This window comes from Phyllostomus hastatus, unplaced genomic scaffold, assembly GCF_019186645.2.
Source record: "Phyllostomus hastatus isolate PE091 unplaced genomic scaffold, TTU_PhHast_1.1 phas_contig_148, whole genome shotgun sequence".
NCBI classification, from domain to species: Eukaryota; Metazoa; Chordata; class Mammalia; order Chiroptera; family Phyllostomidae; genus Phyllostomus; species Phyllostomus hastatus.
In genome coordinates this window covers 6,166,356-6,185,813 of record NW_025333607.1, presented here as the reverse complement: position 1 = coordinate 6,185,813, position 19,458 = coordinate 6,166,356, and the positions used below count along the sequence as shown (strand labels likewise).

The following is a 19,458-nucleotide window of genomic DNA, read 5'->3' as shown; positions in this document are numbered from 1 at the left end:
TGGGTGCTCACTTCTTTTTCCTTTCATTATTCTTTTGTTCTCGGTGTTACAGCTTCAGTGATTTCTGTCGCCCCTCTTTAGGGTCACTGATTCCCTCCCAGGCTGTGTCAAGTCCGCCGAGTGGCCCCTTTCCAGCTTTTCTCTGCATCTTCTCAGGGTCCCGCCCCTTCCCCTGCGATCTGGGCCCGTGACGGTTTTCTGCAACTCCCCCCAGAAAAAAGCAATTTTTTTTTCTTTGCACTTCCTTCAGCCACATGCGGTCTTCACCTTGCTTAGGGTGGTGGAGGAGAGGTACGGGACTTGCTGCTTGTCCCAAAGGCTTAAGGCTTTTGTTCTGGAGGAGAGAAGGGTCCTGGCAGGGGTGTTTGTTTTCCTGTGGTGGTCGTCACATCCGTCCTTCAAGCCACTTCTAGGGTGTAAATACATGGGTTTCCCTTTTTTAATCTAATGGATACTGTAGTCATTGTATAACTGATCATGTTTTACTTTTCTCTTTAGCTGCTAAAATGCTTAGAGCCAAATATCTGGTGCATACCTAGCAGGTGTAATTGTTTTAGAGATGTCGAGCTTTATTTCTGGCTCCATGTATGTCCCCGCCCTTGTATTTGTTGTTTTTTTTTTTTTTAGTTAAGCAGCCTTGAATTCTATAGACCCTTGCAAGCTGCCTTAAATCTCTTTTGAAATAAATAGATTAATCAATACACAAACAAGTGGTCTGCTTAAAGTCAAAGAGAACCAAAAAAAAAAAAAAGCCCTCTGGAAAATCTTATTAAAATAGACTCTGCTTCTAAGCAGTGCTCAGTTCCTGTTACAAGAACTGAGTGTGGCTTGAAAATATTCATATCAAGGAATCGGGACCTTCCCCGTCACCGGGACAGGGGGTGCTCCCTTTCCATCCCATACAGTAAAGAGACTCCACAGTGACCGTGCCTGGTCTGCACAGCCGGGTCATTCGTGCTGTTTCCCAGCCTTCCCTGGGATGTCACCCCCTACCATCAGCTCACTTGTAGGCCATGGTCACTGCCTCTCAAATTGGTTTCCTTAAGTATTTGCAGCTTATCACTGATGAATGTTTACCCCACACACAGCCCTGCCTCTCCAGCAGGGCTCCACACCTGCGGCCTTAACGATGCTCAGAAAGGGACGTCTCAGAACCCTAAAAGCCAGAAGATGCTGCAGGGGGCGGGCATGTCAGAAACCATGAAAGGTCTGAGCTCTTAGCCTACGTTATGGACAGGCTAACGGTCCACCTGCCAAGGTTTCAGGGATACAGGCAGGAGGTGTGGAACTCCTGGATCAGAGGCAAAGAGACGTTTGCAGCAGCAGCCAGAGTAGCAGCAGGTTTGCGGCAGTTCCCCGAGCCTCAGTCCCGCCGAGTGACATGAGGAAGGCCAGGTGACACCCGTACACACAGGATGGTGCCTGACATGAGAGGAACCCTGAGCTTAGGGAGCCCCCATCTTTTATAAAGGGCAGTGAGCGCGGGCACTTTGCTCCACAGGGAGGCAGCGTGTCTGGCTTCCAAGGTGGTTGTCTCTACGGACATGTTCGAAAGGTGGTCCGGGACGAAAAGCAACTCGTGCCTCCCTGGCAAGGCTTGCAGCAACCACAGAGACCCGCTGGAAATTATGTTCCCACAGGAGGATTACATCACAATTCAAATAGTTCCTCAAGGGATCTCTGCCTCAGGTACCTCGTGGGCAACTTCCTGGGCTCCTCTGGTTCTAGAAACTTCTCACTTTAGTTGGGGCACACAGGCTTCAGGGCCACCTGAGTAAATCAGGCAGGCCCTTTGCTGTCATCGGTCAGGCCCCTTGCTCCTGTGGGGTTTGCTGGGTGTTACGATGATGATGATGATGATAATGATGATGATGATGATGATGATGATGAAGGTAATGATGTCTGTGGTGGGGCCCAAGGAGAGTATGAGTTAAAGCTTACAGTTCAGCCCTGGCTGGCATGGCTCAGTTGGCTGGAGCATCGTCCTGTAACTGAAAGGTCACCAGTTCAATTCCAGGTCAGGGCACATGCCTGGGTTGGGGACTCCATTCCCAGCTGGGCCATGTGCAGGAGGCAGCTGATCAGTATTTCTCGCATCGATGTTTATCTCTCTCTTTCTCTCCCTCTCTCCTCCCGCACACACACATACCCCTTCCTTTCTCTCTCTAAAATCAATGAACATATCCTCAGAGGAGGATTAAAAAAATAAAAATTTGTTTTAAAATCTAGTTCCTTCTTTCAAAGAGCTTATTATCTGCTGGCCAAGTGCCAGGGATTAACATATATTCGTTCACATGAAGCAGAAGAACACTGCGAAATAGGGCGCTATTTCTGATTTAAAAAAAAACGAGGAAACTGGAGGCGCACACCTTTCAGCGTCTGAAACTTACAGGAAATGGGCTGGGCCCGGAGACAGGGGTGAGAGATTAGCGGGATAAATGTATTCCAGGGGCCACATGTAAGGGAACAGTTAGCTTGAGAGGCTAAGATTAAACATTAGCTTCACTCGGATTTCAGCGGAGAACAGAAATAGCCTGGCTATCCTCCTTTTGAAGAGTCTTGTAAATTCTCATCATTTTCCCCGGTTGTTATATTTCCCCTGTTTGCCAGTAAAACTTGGCAGGTGAAACCTTTTGAATGTCTCCGTTTGCTTTGCTAAATTCACAGGAAGCGGGAGAGGAAAGAGGGAGCAAAGCAGACATCAGGAACCTGGAGGAGAAACGAGACTCTCAAGAGGGAAGGGGTAGTGAAAGGGACTTGGAAAAAGTCAATTCAGGAGCCGCTTTAGGGTTGGTCATGAGCCTTGGTTTTGTTCTGATGGACGAGAGGGCTCGTCTCCCCACTCACACACAGGAAATACACACAGACACCTGGTGCTGCCCGTGTGTGGGACCAGAGCCAGTGAACTTGAGCTCAGAGTAGAGGCCAGACCTACCACCGGGGGTCGGGGTGGGGGCTGCATGGAGGAAGCGAGAGCTGGTCGGGTTTCAAAGGGTGGGAAGAGTCTGGAGAGAGAAAAGGAAGGAGGTGTGCAAACAAAAACACAAATGTTATATGTGTGTGTGTGTGTGTGTGTGTGTGTGTGTGTATTGTAATTTGACCATGGAGAGAATATTCAAAGATGAACTCTCATCAAACACGATTGTCACAAAAATAATTCTCTGATGATTAGCAGTGACTGGAGTTGGCCTGATCCTAATAAGGAGGCAGTTTCGGCCACTGGATGATAATGAACCTCCCCTGGCTTTGCACTTTGGTCAAATCAGGATTCTGGTCCAGGAGGCCCGTGCACCTGAGGATGCCCTATCCCAGGCCTCTCGGGTACCCGTGGAGTGTGATCTGGATTGCTCTCTGGCCTCTGGCTGTTGCTCACACGAGCATGATCTTGCTGCGCTCACTTTTACTTTTCTGCCAACTGAGTCTTTTTAGTCTCCACGGACACATTCTAATACCCCAGGCAGCTTTACAAATAAAATCCCACTTGATTAGGCTTTCCTTATTTACACCTCTCAGTGATGTCTCGTAGCTAACAGGGACTTACAGTTTCCCTTGCCTAATGTAACCGACTTTGCATATCACATGCATAAATAACACTGTACTTGGAACATTTTGACAGCAAGGAGTATGTCTTATTTATCTTTGTGCTCCTGGTACCCAGCAGGGCAGCTGGCACCTGGTAGGCCTCGAGAAACATCTATTTGATAAATGAATGGTGACTTAACACCCCCATGTATTGCAATATCAATGCCATAAATAACTCTCCCTGTAACTTCATGGTGAATCGTGAAAGCACAGTGATTCCTGCAGGAGAGGAACTGCATGGAAAACGGAGTGGGGGTGGGCGTGGGGTGGAGGAGGAGCTATACATTTCCCTGGGCCTTCCGTTGCACGGCCACCTCCACTCACGGGTGTGGTGCTCCTCTCCCTCCTCGGTAGATGTAGCAGTGCTATCAGAAATGACCAGAGAATCTGGAGGGATGGCAGAAGCCAGATGGGCGTGTTGGCGTGGCTTTTCCCAGATGTTAGAACTGCTACATCTTGTCCAGAGTTGATCGAGCGTAAGTTTACTGGACTGACATTACTGAAATCTTTAATGTTACGGAGGCAGTAGAATGCAGGGAGTAAGAAAATTCATTTTTGAGACAACAATCCTAAAACTCTACCACTTGCCTTGGAATGACCTTGATTGAATGAGATGATGCATTTTAAGAGCATGGGGGGTGCACACCACATAGTAAGTGCTCAAGAAAGGGAAGCCACTGTGATGAAGCCATCATCATCGCCCTTACTGTGAGCATCAAGGCCAAGCGTGGGAGGGAAAGAAGGGACGGCTTCAGGGTCTGAGGTTGTGCAGAGCCCTCTTGTGGGAGGGCTGAGAAGCAGCGTTTGCCCTCATCGCTCTTGTCCATTTGTGGGGGCCTGTGGCAGGGGCTCTGCCTGCAGAACGCCCCCATCTGCCACGGATGAGAATAAGTCTACCAAGACATGATCTGCTTGGGGAGGAAAGGTGGCCGATCTCTCACAGGAAAAGGACCAAGAGCCTTTTCCTCAATGGCTTTTATTGGGGCTTTTATTGGATTCATTTACACAGGAATTCAGGTAAAGCTCATTACTCATAGCCGGGAAGTAAGGATCAAATAACAAGGAACTCTGAGGGCTTATTTTGAGTAGGGTCAGATAGCTAAAGAGCTGTAAAAAACTTTAAGGAACAAACTTACTTCTTCCTTGGACCCTTATCATTCAACTGAGAGCATTCTAAACAAAGCAGGTTTGAGGATTTTACATATTCTTTCTCAGGCCTGATTGCCCGGGGAACCCGCCCTTTCCAGCACAGGGCTGCACCACCCTCTGTCATTGTTTCAGGCTTAGGTGGAGCAAGGGAAGTAAGGCAGCCAAGAGATTAGATTTCTCACAGACAATGAGGACTCAGGCTACGTCAAAGCCGAGGGGTGAGGGTCCATCACCCCCTTTTGCTGTGGCCCTCAAAGTCCTTCCTTGGGTGCCTCCCACATGATCGTGCCTGTCTTAGGTCTTTCCCCCCTTGGGGAATCTTACTGGTCATTGGTTAACTGACCAAGCATTGGGGGCCAGGCAGGGTGAAGTAAAAGGAGCAGAAGCGGCGCTCCTGCCAGGGAGATGAGCTTTTGTCTCCTTGTTGGCTTACAGTCCAAGGTCATTCACTCAGCCTTAGCCTTGGCAGGGGGTTACAGCTTCTGATACCAGGCAGGGCGGTTCCCAACAGGAGCCACTTCACCAGGTCACATGGAGTGGGTGCTAGAGAGATCCATCCCAGGATTTCCTGGACCAAGCTTCCAGTCAGTCGTTGCTGATATAATGAGGAGGATTAGAAGGATGAGAAGGAAAGAACTGAAATCAGAAGACCTGGGTTCAGCTTGGAGCTATGTTTTCAGATAAAATCCTTAGCATCCCTCATCCTCGGTGTGGTCCATGACCTCTTTTCTGCAGCTATAAGGAACTTTGTCTGCTCCCTGCCTTTTCTAGAGAACTCAATGCACACATATAAGATGTGGAGAAAGGCCGTTTGTAATATGATTCCACTTACTGAAAATATATGAAAGAACGTGCGTTACAACAGGAAGGAAACCATTGAGAATGTGTTAGTTTACCTGGGCTGCCATGACAAATGATCACAGACTGAATGGTTGGAAACCACCCAACGCATTCCCTCACAGCTCCGGAGGCCAGCAGGCGGAGCTCGGGCGTCAGCGGGCTGAGCTCCCTCTGTGGGCTCCAGGGAAGGGTCCATCTCTGCCAGCTTCGGGGGTTGGGGTGTCTCCTTGCGCGGCTGCACACCTCCAGTTTCCATGCAGCCTTGTCCCTGGACAGACACCGGTCCAGCTGCCCGCCACAAAAGGCCAAAGTTGTGAGACAGGTGCCGGTGCAAAGGAGAGTGGTGTTTTCAAGCGCCAGCATCTCAAGAAGATGGGGGACTTGGGTTTCAAAGCCCCCCTTCCCATCTCAGTGCAGGCAGAGGTTTTTGTAAGGAGGGGGAGGGAAAGCAGAACAGAGACCAATGGGAAGGGTTGAGAGTTCTCCATTGAGGAGACCAACTGCCGCCAGCCCAGTCCATTCTGACAAGGACCTAAAAGCTGGTCAAGCAGCGGTCTGGTGCATGTCACCCTGGTTTTTGTCATCTTGGTTGTATGGTCGAGATCAAAGGTCAGCCAATCTTCCAGAGCTGGGATTACTGAAGGTCAAACTCTGTAGCTTTTGAAGTGAGTTCCTAAGCATCTTACACAAATGTGCTGTTTATCTACAAGCTGAGTATTAGTCAGAGTCAGAAATGGTGTCAGAAGAATGGGGACAGGATACCATTCCCCACTGTTCCAGCTACCTCCCTGTGTGTGTCTGTGCATCCAGATGTCCCCTTTTATATGTGTTTGTCAGTCAGATTAGGGAAGGGGCCCACACTGCTCCACTATGACCTCACGGTAACCAAAGACATCTGCAAAGAACCTGTCTCCAAACATGTCACATTCTGAGGTACCCAGGATGGAGATGCCAACGCAAGGATATTTGGGGGACACCAACCCACAGCACACAATTATGTTAATAATTAACCTGGGTGGGGAAATGAAACAAGGAAAGAGCTGGACATTGGAAGAGCATTAAAGTGACTAGCCTAGGGAGGTTAAGTCAGCTGTTTCCTCGTACCCTGTGAAAACGTTCAGCCAGATTGAGCTGCCTTCCTCCTGGCACTAGTAGACACCAGGCTCACCAGGGGTGTGGAGCGCAGATTCCTGCGGTGACTCAGAGAGAACTTGGGGAGAAGGGAGGCTGGGGCGGGAGAGGGGCTCTGGGGTGTCAGGTGGGCAGCTGGATCGCTGTGGGCCCTGAAGACTCAGTGAAGAGTAAGAGAATGGGGAGAGGAGGGATGGGCAGTTTCAAAGGGAGTCTCTTCGTCCTGCGACTTCCCCCTGGGCCCTCATGACAGTCACCAAAAGTGGCTGTGTTGGAAGTTTTAGACCTCAGTAAGGGCTACAGTAAGAGATGGTGTCGTTGCATCAGGACCCTGACGGTTAAACATCCTGATCAGAGGGCATTTGGGGACGGAGCAGAGTGGCTGTTGGTTTTCAATTGCAAAACGGCTGAGTTGCTCAAGGATGGAGATTTCCAACGACTGCTTAGTAACATACGATTTTTAAAATAGATTTGATTTATTCATTCTTAGAGAGGGAAGGGAGAGAGATAGAGAGAGAGAAACATCAATGTGCAGTTGTTGGGGGTTATGGCCTGCAACCCAGGCATGTGCCCTGGCTGGGAATCGAACCTGCGACACTTTAGTTTGCAGCCTGTGCTCAGTCCACTGAGCTGCACCAGCCAGGGCTAACATATGATTTTTTAAAATGAAAATAGTTATTGTTTTTTCTAATTTTAAGGGAGTAATAGCCCTGGCTGGTGTGGCTCAGTGTATTGAGTGCTGCCCTGAGAACCAAAGGGTCACCCGTTCGATTCCCAGTCAGGGTACATGCCTGGGTTGCAGGCCAGGTCCTTAGTAGGGGGCGTGTAAGAGGCAATTACACATTAATGTTTCTCTCCCTCTTGTTCTCCCTCTCTTTCTCCCTCCCTTCCTCTCTTTGTTAAAATAAATAAATCTTTTAAAAAATAAAAAAAGGATAATAGTCATTGCTTAAAAATTTTAGACAAGGAGATGAAAAAATATGAAAAACTACCTTAACTCTTAAAATTCTTTAATATGTGTGAAACACATATATAATTATTTTACAAGTTGATACATCTGCATAAGGCCCTTATTTATGTAATTTTAATGAGCCATTTTTATATGTTCTTTTGGTATGTTTTTCTTTTTACTGAACAAGCTATCATAGAGATTGTTTCATGTCAATAAATATAGAAAAACATCACTTTAGTGGCTGAGTATATTCAGTTGTGTTGTGCGTGGGTCCCCGGCCAGCAGTGACCACGGAACGCTGTGGATGGCTCGACGATAAACACGCGAGAAAAAACACATGCACAGAGACAAACTAGTTTCTGTGGGGAAGTAGGGACGAAATGGCTACCCCCCCTAGTGGGGAGCACGCCGATTTACTGTCCATACCTGCTTTTATTGGGCTCATTTTGCATAATAATTCAGGTAAAGTACAGTACTCATTAGGGGGAAGTAAGGAACCATAGAAAACAAGGAACTCTGCCGGTCTATTGAGTCGGGGTCAAAGAGCTGTAAGACTGAGAAACAAAATAACTTCCTCCTAAGACCCTTCTCATTCTGAGAGCACTCTAAACAAAGAAGGTTTCACAGTAATTTACATGTTCTTTCTTAGGCCTGATCACCCCAGGGAATCCGCACTTCTCAGTACAGAGCTGCACCACCCTGTCATTCTTTCAGGCTTAGGTGGAGCAAGGGAACTAAGGCAACTGGGAGACAAGGAGGTTTTTTCCCAGACTCTGAGAACTCAGGCTATGTCAAAGCCAAGGAGCGAGGGTCCCTCACCCCCTTTTGCTGCAGCCCCCCAAGTCCTTTTGGGGGGCCTCCCAAAGTGATCGTGCCTGTCTTAGGTCGTTCCCCCCGTGGGGAATCTTACCCGTCTTTGGCTAACCGACCAAGCTTTTGGGGGTTTCAGTCATGAATAAAGCAGCAGAAGCAGCATTCCTGCCAGGAAGATAAGCTTTTGTCTCCTTGCTGGCTTACAGTTCCAAGGGCGTTCCCTTAGCCTTAGCCTAGGTGGGGGTTTCAGCTTCTGATACCAGTCAGGGCGGTTCCCAACACAGTTGTGTGGACAAAGTATTATTTATTTAATCACTATTGCTGAACATTTAGATCATTTATAAATTTTTACCATTTAAAAACTGCAATGACCATTCTTGGAAATACATCTTTGCATGCTTATTCTCTTATTCCCATTAAGATAAAGCCCTACATAAACATTCTAACACATTAGGGATTTCTTTCTTAACAATCCCTGAATACAGGCATCGGTAAGCCAGGATCTCGTCTTTAAGAAGCAATTCCAAACTGTTACATTTCTCCCAGTGTGCCCACCCGTCTCCCCTCCCTGCCCGCCTCTCAGATACTCCCCTGCCCTGGTCAGAGTGGAGGCTCCGGTCCGATCTATCGTACGACAGTTGGCAGCATGGAGAGTGGAGGGAGACGACAGTGGGAGGAGCGGGGGGTTGGATGACCCAAGAGAAGAAAGAAAAAAAAAATCATACATTGTAGTATTTCATGTTCATTATCACACTAAGAAGTGGGCCTTCAGAGCATGGCTAGCAAAGGAAAACCAAAATCGCCCTGACTCCAGAGAAAACTCGGCTAGAGCTTATGACTCGTTCACAGTCATTTCTGCTCTTCTTACAGAAGAGCTAACAGGTCTTGCCCCATCTGTCTCAGGCTGGGCCATGTGACTTCCTTGGGCCAATGAAATGAGACAGGAAGTGATACTGTCCCCTCTCAGGCTCTCAGGGCCAGTGCATATTTTGGCTGTAGCTCCTTTTCCCCAGCTTGGAAGCTGGGATGTCTCACGTGTGGGATGCGCCTTCAGCCCGGATCCTGAAGCACAGATGACGTGAAACCGAGCCACTGGTGACCTGCAGTGGGCATTTAACTGAGCAGGAAGCAGGCCTTAGTTGTCCGAAGCTTCTGAGGATCCGGGGTGCCCGCAGCACAGCTCGCCTGGGCCGCCCGATGCAACCCCACTCGTCCAGCTCCGGGTCTTGCTGCTCTCGCCGAGCCTCGCCCTGGGTACCGGTCACAGCGGTTCTCTCTTGCCTTTCGGTTGCAGAAGGATGCAGAAACGCTTTGTAAACCTACCAGAGTCCTCTGCTAGACCCATAGTTGGGCTTCTTTTTCATTTAATTTTTTAATGGGATGTTCCCATGATCCCCTGAACCGTAGTGAGATAGGCGTCCTCTGTCACACGTCCTGGAGCAGGGCGTGCCGTCCTCAGGTGGCCGCTCGCTGGCCTTTTCTTTCCCTGGGTTTCCTTTAAACTTCTTTCCTCCATCCTAAATCTTTCTCTGGAGAGTTTCATTTTGCTTAAAATCCATTTATTCTGCTCTGGTTGAAATAGAGCTGGCACTGCCTGGGCGAGATTGAAAGTGACAGTGTGAGATATTTAGTGCACCTCACAGGCGTGTTCTCGTAATACGTCTACGTGGTCAGGGACCAACGAGGCCCACCTCATCCTTTTCTACGGCAAGTTACTCTGAAGGGTAAGAAGGGGACTCTCATGACCACTCTGATGTACTGCACGTCGGATGCAAAGGGAAACTGAGCTCTGGTCCCTGCTCCTAAACTCTGGGTCATTTTATCCACTTCCCTGTCATTTTGCCCAAAAACAAATAATGAATCTGTTTATTTGACAAGCACGTGGTCTCTCTGATCTGGTAGCTCATACCAAGGTGAAGCAGACAAGGACCAGGGCTTCCGGGGACACGCTTGTCTGTGGGAAATCAGTAACTTGTCATGAAACTGCATCCAATTCCGGCCACCTGCCACTGCTGGCAGGACCCTCCCCCAGACCACCCACATCCCCCTGACCTGCATTCGAGGGGCCTGAGGGAAGGAGGAAGGGATGTCGGAAGCGTGTCTGCCTCTGTGTTTTCTCGTCTGAGGTGGGGGAGAATCTAAAATTGCCCAAAAGAGAGGGTGCAGGAGCTCCCATCAGGACAAGTTGCCCAGGGAAAGCCACAGGAGACAGCTGTCTTACCTCTCGGGGTTCCCCAAATCTGGGTCACATCTCTTGGGAAAAGGCTGCCTGGGTCACCCCGGGATCATAGTTCTTCCGCGGAAGACTCTTTCTGCGTCTGGGGCGGGGTCCCCTCAGTCTGCGAGCGCGGTCCGACGAAGAAGGGACCTGCCCCGCAGAGGTGCTCCCTCCCAGCAAACCCTGGCCTGCTCTCCCCCCAAGCGGCTTCTACCCAATGGCCACCTCTCCACTTGCCATCGGCATCCACCATTCACACTCTGTGAGCAAAGTCTCCATGACTCTGGGGTTGGGGGCCCGGAAGGTCCGGCTGCTGCCACTTCATGGGAGACTCTGGCCCAGCCCCCTCTCAGGACCGCTCGGGGGTCCTGTCCTCTCCCCGCTGCAGGGCCTCCATCACCTGTCTTGCCCTCCTCCCATCCCTGCGGGTTGTGCCCGGCGAGCACTGCTGTGTCCTCCAGTCCCCGGCTCTGTCTGCCTCTGCTTGGGCGGTCAGGGCAGGCACCGCCCACCACCGTGCCCGCGCTCCTCAGCCTCGGTCCAGCTGACCCCGAGGGCAGCTCTGATTGTTTCGGTGACTGTGCCCTTGGAGGCTGTGGCTGGCAGTTCAGGGAGGACTAGGAAGCAAAGCCCATCTTTGCTGGCTGGAGAAGGGGGCTGTTCTGAGGTGGGGGGTTCCCAGCTGTAACAAGTTGCTCAGGAAAGGAGGGGGCAGGGCCAGGTGAAGGGACCCCCCAGACTTGGAGCAGAGTGGGGAGCAGGAGACCACCAGGCACTCTGTGTAATAGGATGAAATCTGGGCCGGATCAGTGGCGGCAGTTAACGAGAAACAGGGAATACCCAGAGTGGTGCAGAGCATCTCAGCCCACAGGGCAGGGTCACACTGCTGGTGCCCAATAGCATATGGGTCTCCGTGCCCTAGAAACAGGTTCAGAGTGGCCACATGGCCATTTTAATTATGCCCAGCATGAGACAGGATCGAGCCTTGAGTAGCTCAGGGGAGCTAGTCAGACAAAATCTAGAACGGAGCCAATTCCCTGACACAGATATTTATGGAGCGCTTCTCGCACGGGAGACACCGCTGCCCGCACAGAAGAGCGACAAGGCTGCAGGGCACTGGGGGTCAGGCTACAAGACAGGAACGCTGAGGCACCTTCCCCGGGCCGCCTGTCCCAAAGCCAGCGAGATGTATGTCCTGGAAGGAGTTCAAAGAGCATGCTCCACCCAGGGAGAGGCGCAGAAGCTTCAGGACGGGGTGGCATTTGGAGGGGTCTTTGCAGCTGGCCGGGTGCTCCCTATCAACAGCCAGAACAGGAACAGGGAGCCCAAGAGACAGAGGGGGCAGCAGGGCTGAAGCTGGAAGGAGGACAGCCGGGGCGGCAGAGTCCAGTTTGGCCAGAAGGTAGAAACCATGTGGGCAACGCTGGGAGGAAATGCCGGGGAAGAGCTTGGACACCAGGCTCCGGAGCTGGACCTTGATTTATTCAGGGGGGAGGGGTGCACGTGGGTGGCTGGGGACAGCACATGGTCAGAGCTGTGCTGGAGAGAGGCAGTCCGGAGGTTATTTGCTATGCAGGGTCCACTTTTCTGGAGTGAACTTTGAGAGGTGAACTTCAGCAAGTAATAGGATGATGCCCCCACCCAGGCACTGGGGAAGCGTTGAGCCCAAGCCCTGCCCTGCGCTCCAGCTGACCAGGTCTGATGACTCTTCTAGCGGCTCTGCTTTCTCTTGTCCGTCGGCATCGGCGGGCTACGTAGTGCCAGAGGGAAGGGCTGACTGTCTCCTGTGAAACACGTTCCCCAAACACCGGTAGACGGAGTTAGCAGTGTGCGGGCGGTCGGGTATTTGAATCGCCTGCTCTTCTCCTCCTCCCGCTTTGAGTCTGGGGACAACAGCTTCCTTGAGGGGGTACTCAGTTTCTAGGACTTTTACATTCAAACAGGAATGGCCTCTAATGAGCCATAGGGTCTAGGCAGCGTCACCCAAAGAATCATCTAACGAGCGTCTCCTGGGCGTCAGGCGCGGCGCCTCTGCTGGTGCACACACTACCCTTTGGCAGCAGTACGCAGATACGTTTGTCTGCTCCCTCGCGGTTAACTCTTGCCGGAAGCTCGGTTTCTTTGGGTGTAAGAGGAGGGGTTGGACGGAACCGCATCTGGATCCTCGATGTCGAACCTAAGGCATGTCTGCCAGGCAATCCTGATGATGGAGAGCGAGGCCATGTCTAAAAGGAGGCAGCTTAGGGCTTCTCCAGAGACCGTGGCAGACTCGTGGATTCTCTCCGAGGCCGAGCTGAAAATAGAAGTGCGCCCTGGTTGGGTAACTTAGGGGGACGTTCGTGTCTTAGTCTGGGCTGCTGTAACAGAATGCCACCGACTGAGGGGCGTAAACAACAGAGACGGGTGCCTCAGGACTGGGGAGGCTGGAAGTCCAAGGTCAAAGTGCCAGCCAGCTCAGGTCCTCTGAGGGCTCTCTTCCTGCCTTGCAGACGGGCCACCTTCTCGCTGTGCCCTCGCGTGACCTTTCCTTGGTGCCTGTGATTTCTCTGTCCCTTCTTACAAGGGCATCACAGGAGCTTCACCCTCATGACCCGCTTACCTCCCGAAGGCCCCTTTCGGATGCCACTGAGCTGGGGTTTAAAGCTTCAGCATACGGGTTTGGGTGGGGGCGGGACACGAACATTCTTCCGGTCTCTAACAATTCGCATGTGATAGACCCAGACTGAACAATTAAAGAGCATTTGGGGAATGCTCGGGTTGTATTACTAAGCGTAATAGTAAGAACTCCTATGGGGTAGGGACTGTTATTCTTGTTCCCATCCCACAAGGGAGGACACTGCAGTGCAAAGAGATGGGGTGTCTTCCAAAGACACACAGCCGATGGGTGACAGGGCCAGGATTTGAACCGTAGCAGCCCAGGGTCCTCCAGGCTAACGCGTCATAATGCGCTATAGCCCAGTGGTTGGGCGGGTAGGACAGAAGCCTGCCCTGGGTCCCTAACGCCGCCCCTCAGGGCTGCCTGCTAAGAAGAGCTGGTGCTGGGCCAGGCCGGCAGTCGGGCTGAGCCAGCGTGGAAGTACCTGTAGTTTTAAGTTGTTCATCTAAACTCGAGACTCTGAAGGAACATAATTCTAACCTTAAAGAAATAGGAAGACACACCCTGGCCGGGTGGCCCAGTTGGTCAGAGCGTCATCCCGATGCACCGAGGTGGTGGGTTCCAGCCCCGGTCAGGGCACCTGCAGGAATCCACCAGGGAATGAGTGAGTAAGTGGTGTTTCTCTCTCATGCACACACGCACACATGCTTTCTCTCTCTCAAATCAATTTTAAAAAAGAAAGAAGGACATAAAATGCAACTTTTTAATTCATGTTAAAATCCACCATTTAAAAAATTGTTTAATTTTAAGGAAATTAAAGATTTCCTTTCCCCCGAGAGTTTAGTATGATCAACCACCAGACACAAGCAGGCCCCCACATTGCTCAGACTGCAGGCCCTTCTATCTGACCAGAAAGGGCAATGAGCCCCAGCTGGGCCCGGGGTGGTGTGTGCTGGAGGCCCCTCCCCGAGGGGCACTAAGAAGCAAAGGGAAAGGTCGGGCAGCGAGTCTGGTGGGCCTGGAAGCCGGGTCCACTGAGATCCTTCCCTTTCCAGCCAGGTATTTGCCTAAGGTCACCGATGTCCTTCAAAGCCACTCGGCTCTGGGCTCCTTGCCGAGCTTCCCGGGCTACTCACCAAGCAGGAAGCAGGTCGGCTGGCCTGGGGTGGGCTGCGGAGGGGGGCCCGGCGCCGGCTGGGGTGGCTGTGCTGGCGCCCAGGGCCCACTGGAGGCTGGCGGCCCCTCCCTAAGGCTGCTGGCAGTGGAGGTGGGTCTGCTGGGGACTGTCCTACCTCAGCTGCGCCTGAGCCAAGCAAGCACTCTGCTCTGTAGTCAGCCAGGGAGCATTTTTTTCTGAGCCCCTGCTGTGCTGGTACCACTGGCTAGATGCACAGAGGAGACAGAGCCGCCCATCATCAGGGGCTGGAAAGGTCAGCGGAAGGCAGCGCCCCCCTTGGGGAGGAAACAGCTGCAGCCTCAGTGGGCTGCACGTTCGGGGGAATGTGGCAGGGAGGGAGGGCAACTTTTTTTGGACACTGATTAACTCCAGTTTGAAGATCTTGTTGCTAAAGAGTGCCCCGCCCCCACCTCCCAGGCCTATGAATCGTGCTGACACCTCACTCTCCTTCCAAGAGCAGTTGTCTGGGGACAGAGCAGCTCTCCGAGGCCCAGCGTGCCTCTGAGGATGGGCATGCCAATCTGTGCTATCCAGAGCAGTGGCACAGGCCATGGGTGGTGTGTGAAACCTAAACTATTAAATAAAACAAAATGTCGAGCCCCTTCACTGTGTGCAGCTTTCGGGGCTCAGCAGCCCCTTGGGGCCGGTGGCTGCCGTACCACACACAGCAGGCACAGGACGCGTACCGTTTCCCTGACTCTACTGGATATTTTTCCTGCACGGACCATTGAGGGGACTGGGTGACCCCCTGGGTGAGCTAGGGAGGAAGGAGCCTACAGCAGCTGAGATGGGGGAGGGGTGAAGCCAGGGCAGAGTGGGGAACTCCTCCAAGGAGCCGCATCTACGCTGAGCCTCTGTCGCAGGCTCGCTGCTCGCCCGCCCGAGGCAGGACGAGCCCAAACCCTCCCGTGACCTCACCTTCGCTGCTGGTGCTCTCCCAGGGCCCAGGGCCCTTCCTCCTCTTTCCACGCATCTCCCCACCCGCTCACCCACCCCGTGATTCCCCGTGGTCCAGCTGAGGCTTGTGTGTGCAGTCCAGTGGGCCTCAGACTCGTCAGAGCTCCCGGAGGGCTTGTCAGAAGGCAGGCTCCCACGCTTCACCCCGGGCCTGACCAGAGGGCCTGGGATGGGGCCAGGGAACGTGCATTTCCAACTCATTCTCAGGTGCTGCTGCGGCTGCTGGTCCAGGGACTGCCCTTTCAGAACCACCGACATGGCCTGAAGAAGCACGCTCGCCGGTTCATTCCTTCAGCAAGTTCTGTTTCACACGACCACATGCGCGGTGTTCTCCCTGGGTGGGAGCGACCCGGGCAGGGTCTCCTTGCTGGGGGCGCGCCTGCAGGGAGGGGAGACAGGCAGCAGATGAACCTACGTGGCTGGTGAGGGGTGTTCTGAAAAAGGGAGAGGGGAGAGGCCTCGTTGACAAGGTGACCTCTGAGCAGGGTCATAAAGAAAATTGGGAGCAGGGGCGGGCTCGACCCTGGCCTGTTTGGCCCCACGGTCTGCGTCTTTGGCTTCTTAATGTGAAACGTGAGACGAAGCAAGGCCGTCACTCACTTGATAGCTAGGTTTCGGAGACAAATTTAGTTGTGTGTGTGTTCTATCAAAAAGAAACGTGATGCTGAAGGCCGTAGATCTGACCCCAGCTGGCAGGTTCACCTCGGGGTGCCAGTCGCCTACACCTGCACCCCTCTCTGCAAGTGGGGAGTCCCTGGGGCTAAGGGGGCTGCCACCAGGAGCCTGGATGACGCCTCAGGATCCCCAGCCATACTGTTCCAGCCCAGTTCCAGGGTTCGCAGGCCTCTTTGCTGCCCACCCCGTCCCAGGTCAAAGGCGACGGTGTGAGGGTGTGTTGGGTGGAGCTTGGCCTGGGGGGACCTGGGCTGTCCTACAGAAGCATCTGAGAGTCTTAGCCGGGAGGGTGGAGCTGCCCTGGCAGGGGAGGGGACTGGATTAGGCCACGGGCTCTTGTCTGGGGGTCTGCGAACATCAGGAGCAACCCGTCGGCCTGAGCTCATCAGCCGAGCACCCCCTGCCCCTCTGCAGCTTTGGGGTCCAGACAGAAGAGAGAAGATCAATCAGCCAGTGCTGGGAAGTGAGCCTGTGGTGCAGGCACCGCGAGTCCACCACGGTCCTTCATCCGTGAGGACGGCGTGCGGGCGGCGCCAGCCTCGCCCCCTCTATGAACTCAAGGCTGCACGATGCCATGCAGACTCTGTGCCTTTAACCCCTCATCCTCCTGTTCAACCTGTGATCCCCTTGTAGGCCCAACTGTCTCAGGCCTTAAATGGAGTTTCCGACAAGGCAAAAGAAGCGAAGGAGTTTCTGGTCCAGCTGAAGAACATTCTGCAGCAGATCCAGGTGAGCACTGCCCCGGCGTCGGGGGGCAGGGGGTGTCGCAAGTGCAGGAGGAGCATCGGAGGAAAGGAGAGTGAGTGGCAGGCGTGTTTTCGGTGGTGACACGGGCAGGTTGGCTGGCCCAACCGCATAGCCTCTGACATAGCAGACAGCGCACCCTTGGTCCACAGGCACCCGTGGGACCCCCAACATGGGAAGGAGGTCGTACATCAGCTCAGTGAGAGAGGGTCATAGAAAGAGCTGGGAAGAGGTCATGCAGCAGCCCCCTGTGTGGCCACGCTGTCCCACGCGGTGTCTATCGGATGCCATGGTGTCCGGTACCCACAGAATCAGTGCATCAAATGTAACTGCCTCACTCGCCGAATGAGTGTGTCCGTGAGCACTGGTGCTGAGTCACACCCTGAGCCAGACACAGAGCAGGGCACACGCGTGCACTCCATGAGAGTGCGCACGTGGAGGAACACACGCATGGGGACCCTGTGACACATTCCAGCGTCGGGATGGAGGAAGGGAGGAAGGGCGCCGAGTTCTTACTCAGCCTGCAAGACCGTCCCGCCCCCATGGGGCGGAGCTCGGATTCAGCCGCCAGGCCTGTCGGGTCAGGTCTCTGAGATCTCGAGGTCTCGAGGTCTCAGAGCCCGAGAGGCACTGGTCTGGTGGGCGGCTGCACCAGAGCACCACACACAGGGAGTTTTAAACAGCAGGAATTCATCGTCTCACGGTTCCACAAGCTGTACGTTTAAGATCAAGGTGTCAGCAGGTTTGGGGTTTTTTTCTGAGCCTCTCTCCTTGGCGTGTAGATGGCCGTCCCCTCCCTGTGTCCTCACGTGGTCCTCCCTCTAAGTGTCCGGCCCAGCCTCCTCTGCTCACAGGGACCCCGGCATCAGATTGGGATGCACCCCAACGACTTCATTTTAACTGAATTCCCTCTCTCAGGGTCTCTTTCCAAATACACTCGGGTGCTGAGGTGCTGGGGTTAGGACTTCAACAAGGGAATTGGGGGGGGGGTGCACCATCCAGCCCCTCACAGGGGGCCTGACTTCCGCTGATCCTAGGGGCCCGGAAGGACTCTTTCTAAACTGAGAAAGGCAGACCCTTCAGCAGGAGCGCTGTGTTTTCCTTTGTTTGTTTTCCTGCCGTTTAATTATAAAAAGCAGACGAATGTGTTACGGGAATTGTGAAAAGGAGGGAGTAATAGCCAGAACGGAAAAAAGGTCACCTGCACCTCACTACCTGAGGCAGCGGCCTCCCTGCGTGGACACGCGTTCCGCTGCCTTAGGCGCACGTGCACGCGCACTAGGATGGCACTCCGCCGTGCAGCACGTGCAGCCTGCTCCTTCCCCTGGCATGAGGATCTCCCGTGAGGTTGAAAACTCTCTCTGAAGGAGGTTCGAATGACTAAGGCATGCTCCACGGTAGACAGGTGGGGCAGTGCGGCAGGTCCCCTCCCCCCCTCCGCATTCACGCTGCGCCCCACCTCCCGACCTCGCGGAGGGTTCCAGGGCCGGCCTCTCGGCCACACCCATGGGTCTGTGTCCAGCACTCCCGGGTCTCGGCGTGCCTCCTCCTAAGACGCCCTGCTCCCCGCAGGAAAACGGACTGGACTATGAAGCCTGCCTGGTCGCTCAGTGTGACGCGCTGGTGGATGCTCTAACGCGGCAGAAGGCCAAGCTGCTCACCAAGGTCACGAAAGAGAGGGAGCACAAGCTGAAGGTAGGTGCCTGGGAGGCGGACACCTCCCATCCTCGGCGCAGGCTCTGCACGCGGCGAGAGGCGGAGCATGCAGTGAGCGCTGGAGCAGTATTAGGTGAGTGAGTGAATGAGTGAATGAACGAATGAAACAGGGAGGAGATGAGCAGGCTGAGCTGCCCCTGGGCCTCCTTTCACACGTGTGACTTTTGCCGAAGCCAGTCGGCACACGCGCTGTCCCTCCAAAGCCAGAGTCAGCCGCCCTGAGTCCTGCTGGTTTCGAGTCAGAGGTCCCCGCTCTGCCCAGTCTCGGCCTTCAGTGCTCTGCCTCCGGGACTCCTGTTCTCATCTCGCAGATCTCACAGATCTCACAGAGCGGAAGTGGCCCAGGGGTGGTGACGGGGGGCCTTGCTCTGCTCGGGTCTCCAGCTCCGCCCCCTCCTCCAGGCTGTCTCTGATGTGCTGAACACTCACTAACCAGTGACAATAACACGACCCCCACGCACCACAGGGAGTGAGGGCTCCCCTCACACGGCCCTGGGCTCCTGGTCCAGGCAGGCACCCGCGAGCGTGCTGCGGTGACAAAGGACGGCTTCATTATCCCCAGGCTCGGTCTGTTTTACAGACATTTCCCAACTGAATCAGAAGATACTGCTTTCAACAAAAGAGGGAATGAGTGCTGGGGGTGGTCCGTGGTTTGCCAGCAGAGCTGCTGAGCCCATCGAGTCGCCCAAGGCCCAGGGGGCAGGGAGACAAGAAGCTGGAGAGTGGCTGACTGTGCGCTCTCTCCGCCATTCTGTCCGGAGCTCAGGAAGGTTGCTCCATTGGGTGTTGTGGCCCCTGCACGTTGGGAAGTGGGTCCATTTGTCCACCAGTAAAGAGGGCACATGCACTCGGGAGCAGGGTGGCCAGAAGGGAGGGTACAGGGCGGTCCAGACCAGGGCTGCCCCTTC

The 19,458-nt window shown here is 53.6% G+C and overlaps 1 protein-coding gene across 2 annotated transcripts in view; it reads left to right on the top strand.

Moving 5' to 3' along the window:
- TRIM67 (tripartite motif containing 67) overlaps positions 1 to 19,458 on the top strand; it is a 37,751-nt gene that overhangs the window by 7,329 nt on the left and 10,964 nt on the right. For both annotated transcript variants that reach the window (XM_045861726.1, XM_045861717.1), the window contains 2 exons: positions 16,724 to 16,819; positions 18,407 to 18,529. In XM_045861726.1, the coding sequence (XP_045717682.1) occupies positions 16,724 to 16,819; positions 18,407 to 18,529 (219 nt within the window). The remainder of the gene's footprint in view (positions 1 to 16,723; positions 16,820 to 18,406; positions 18,530 to 19,458) is intronic.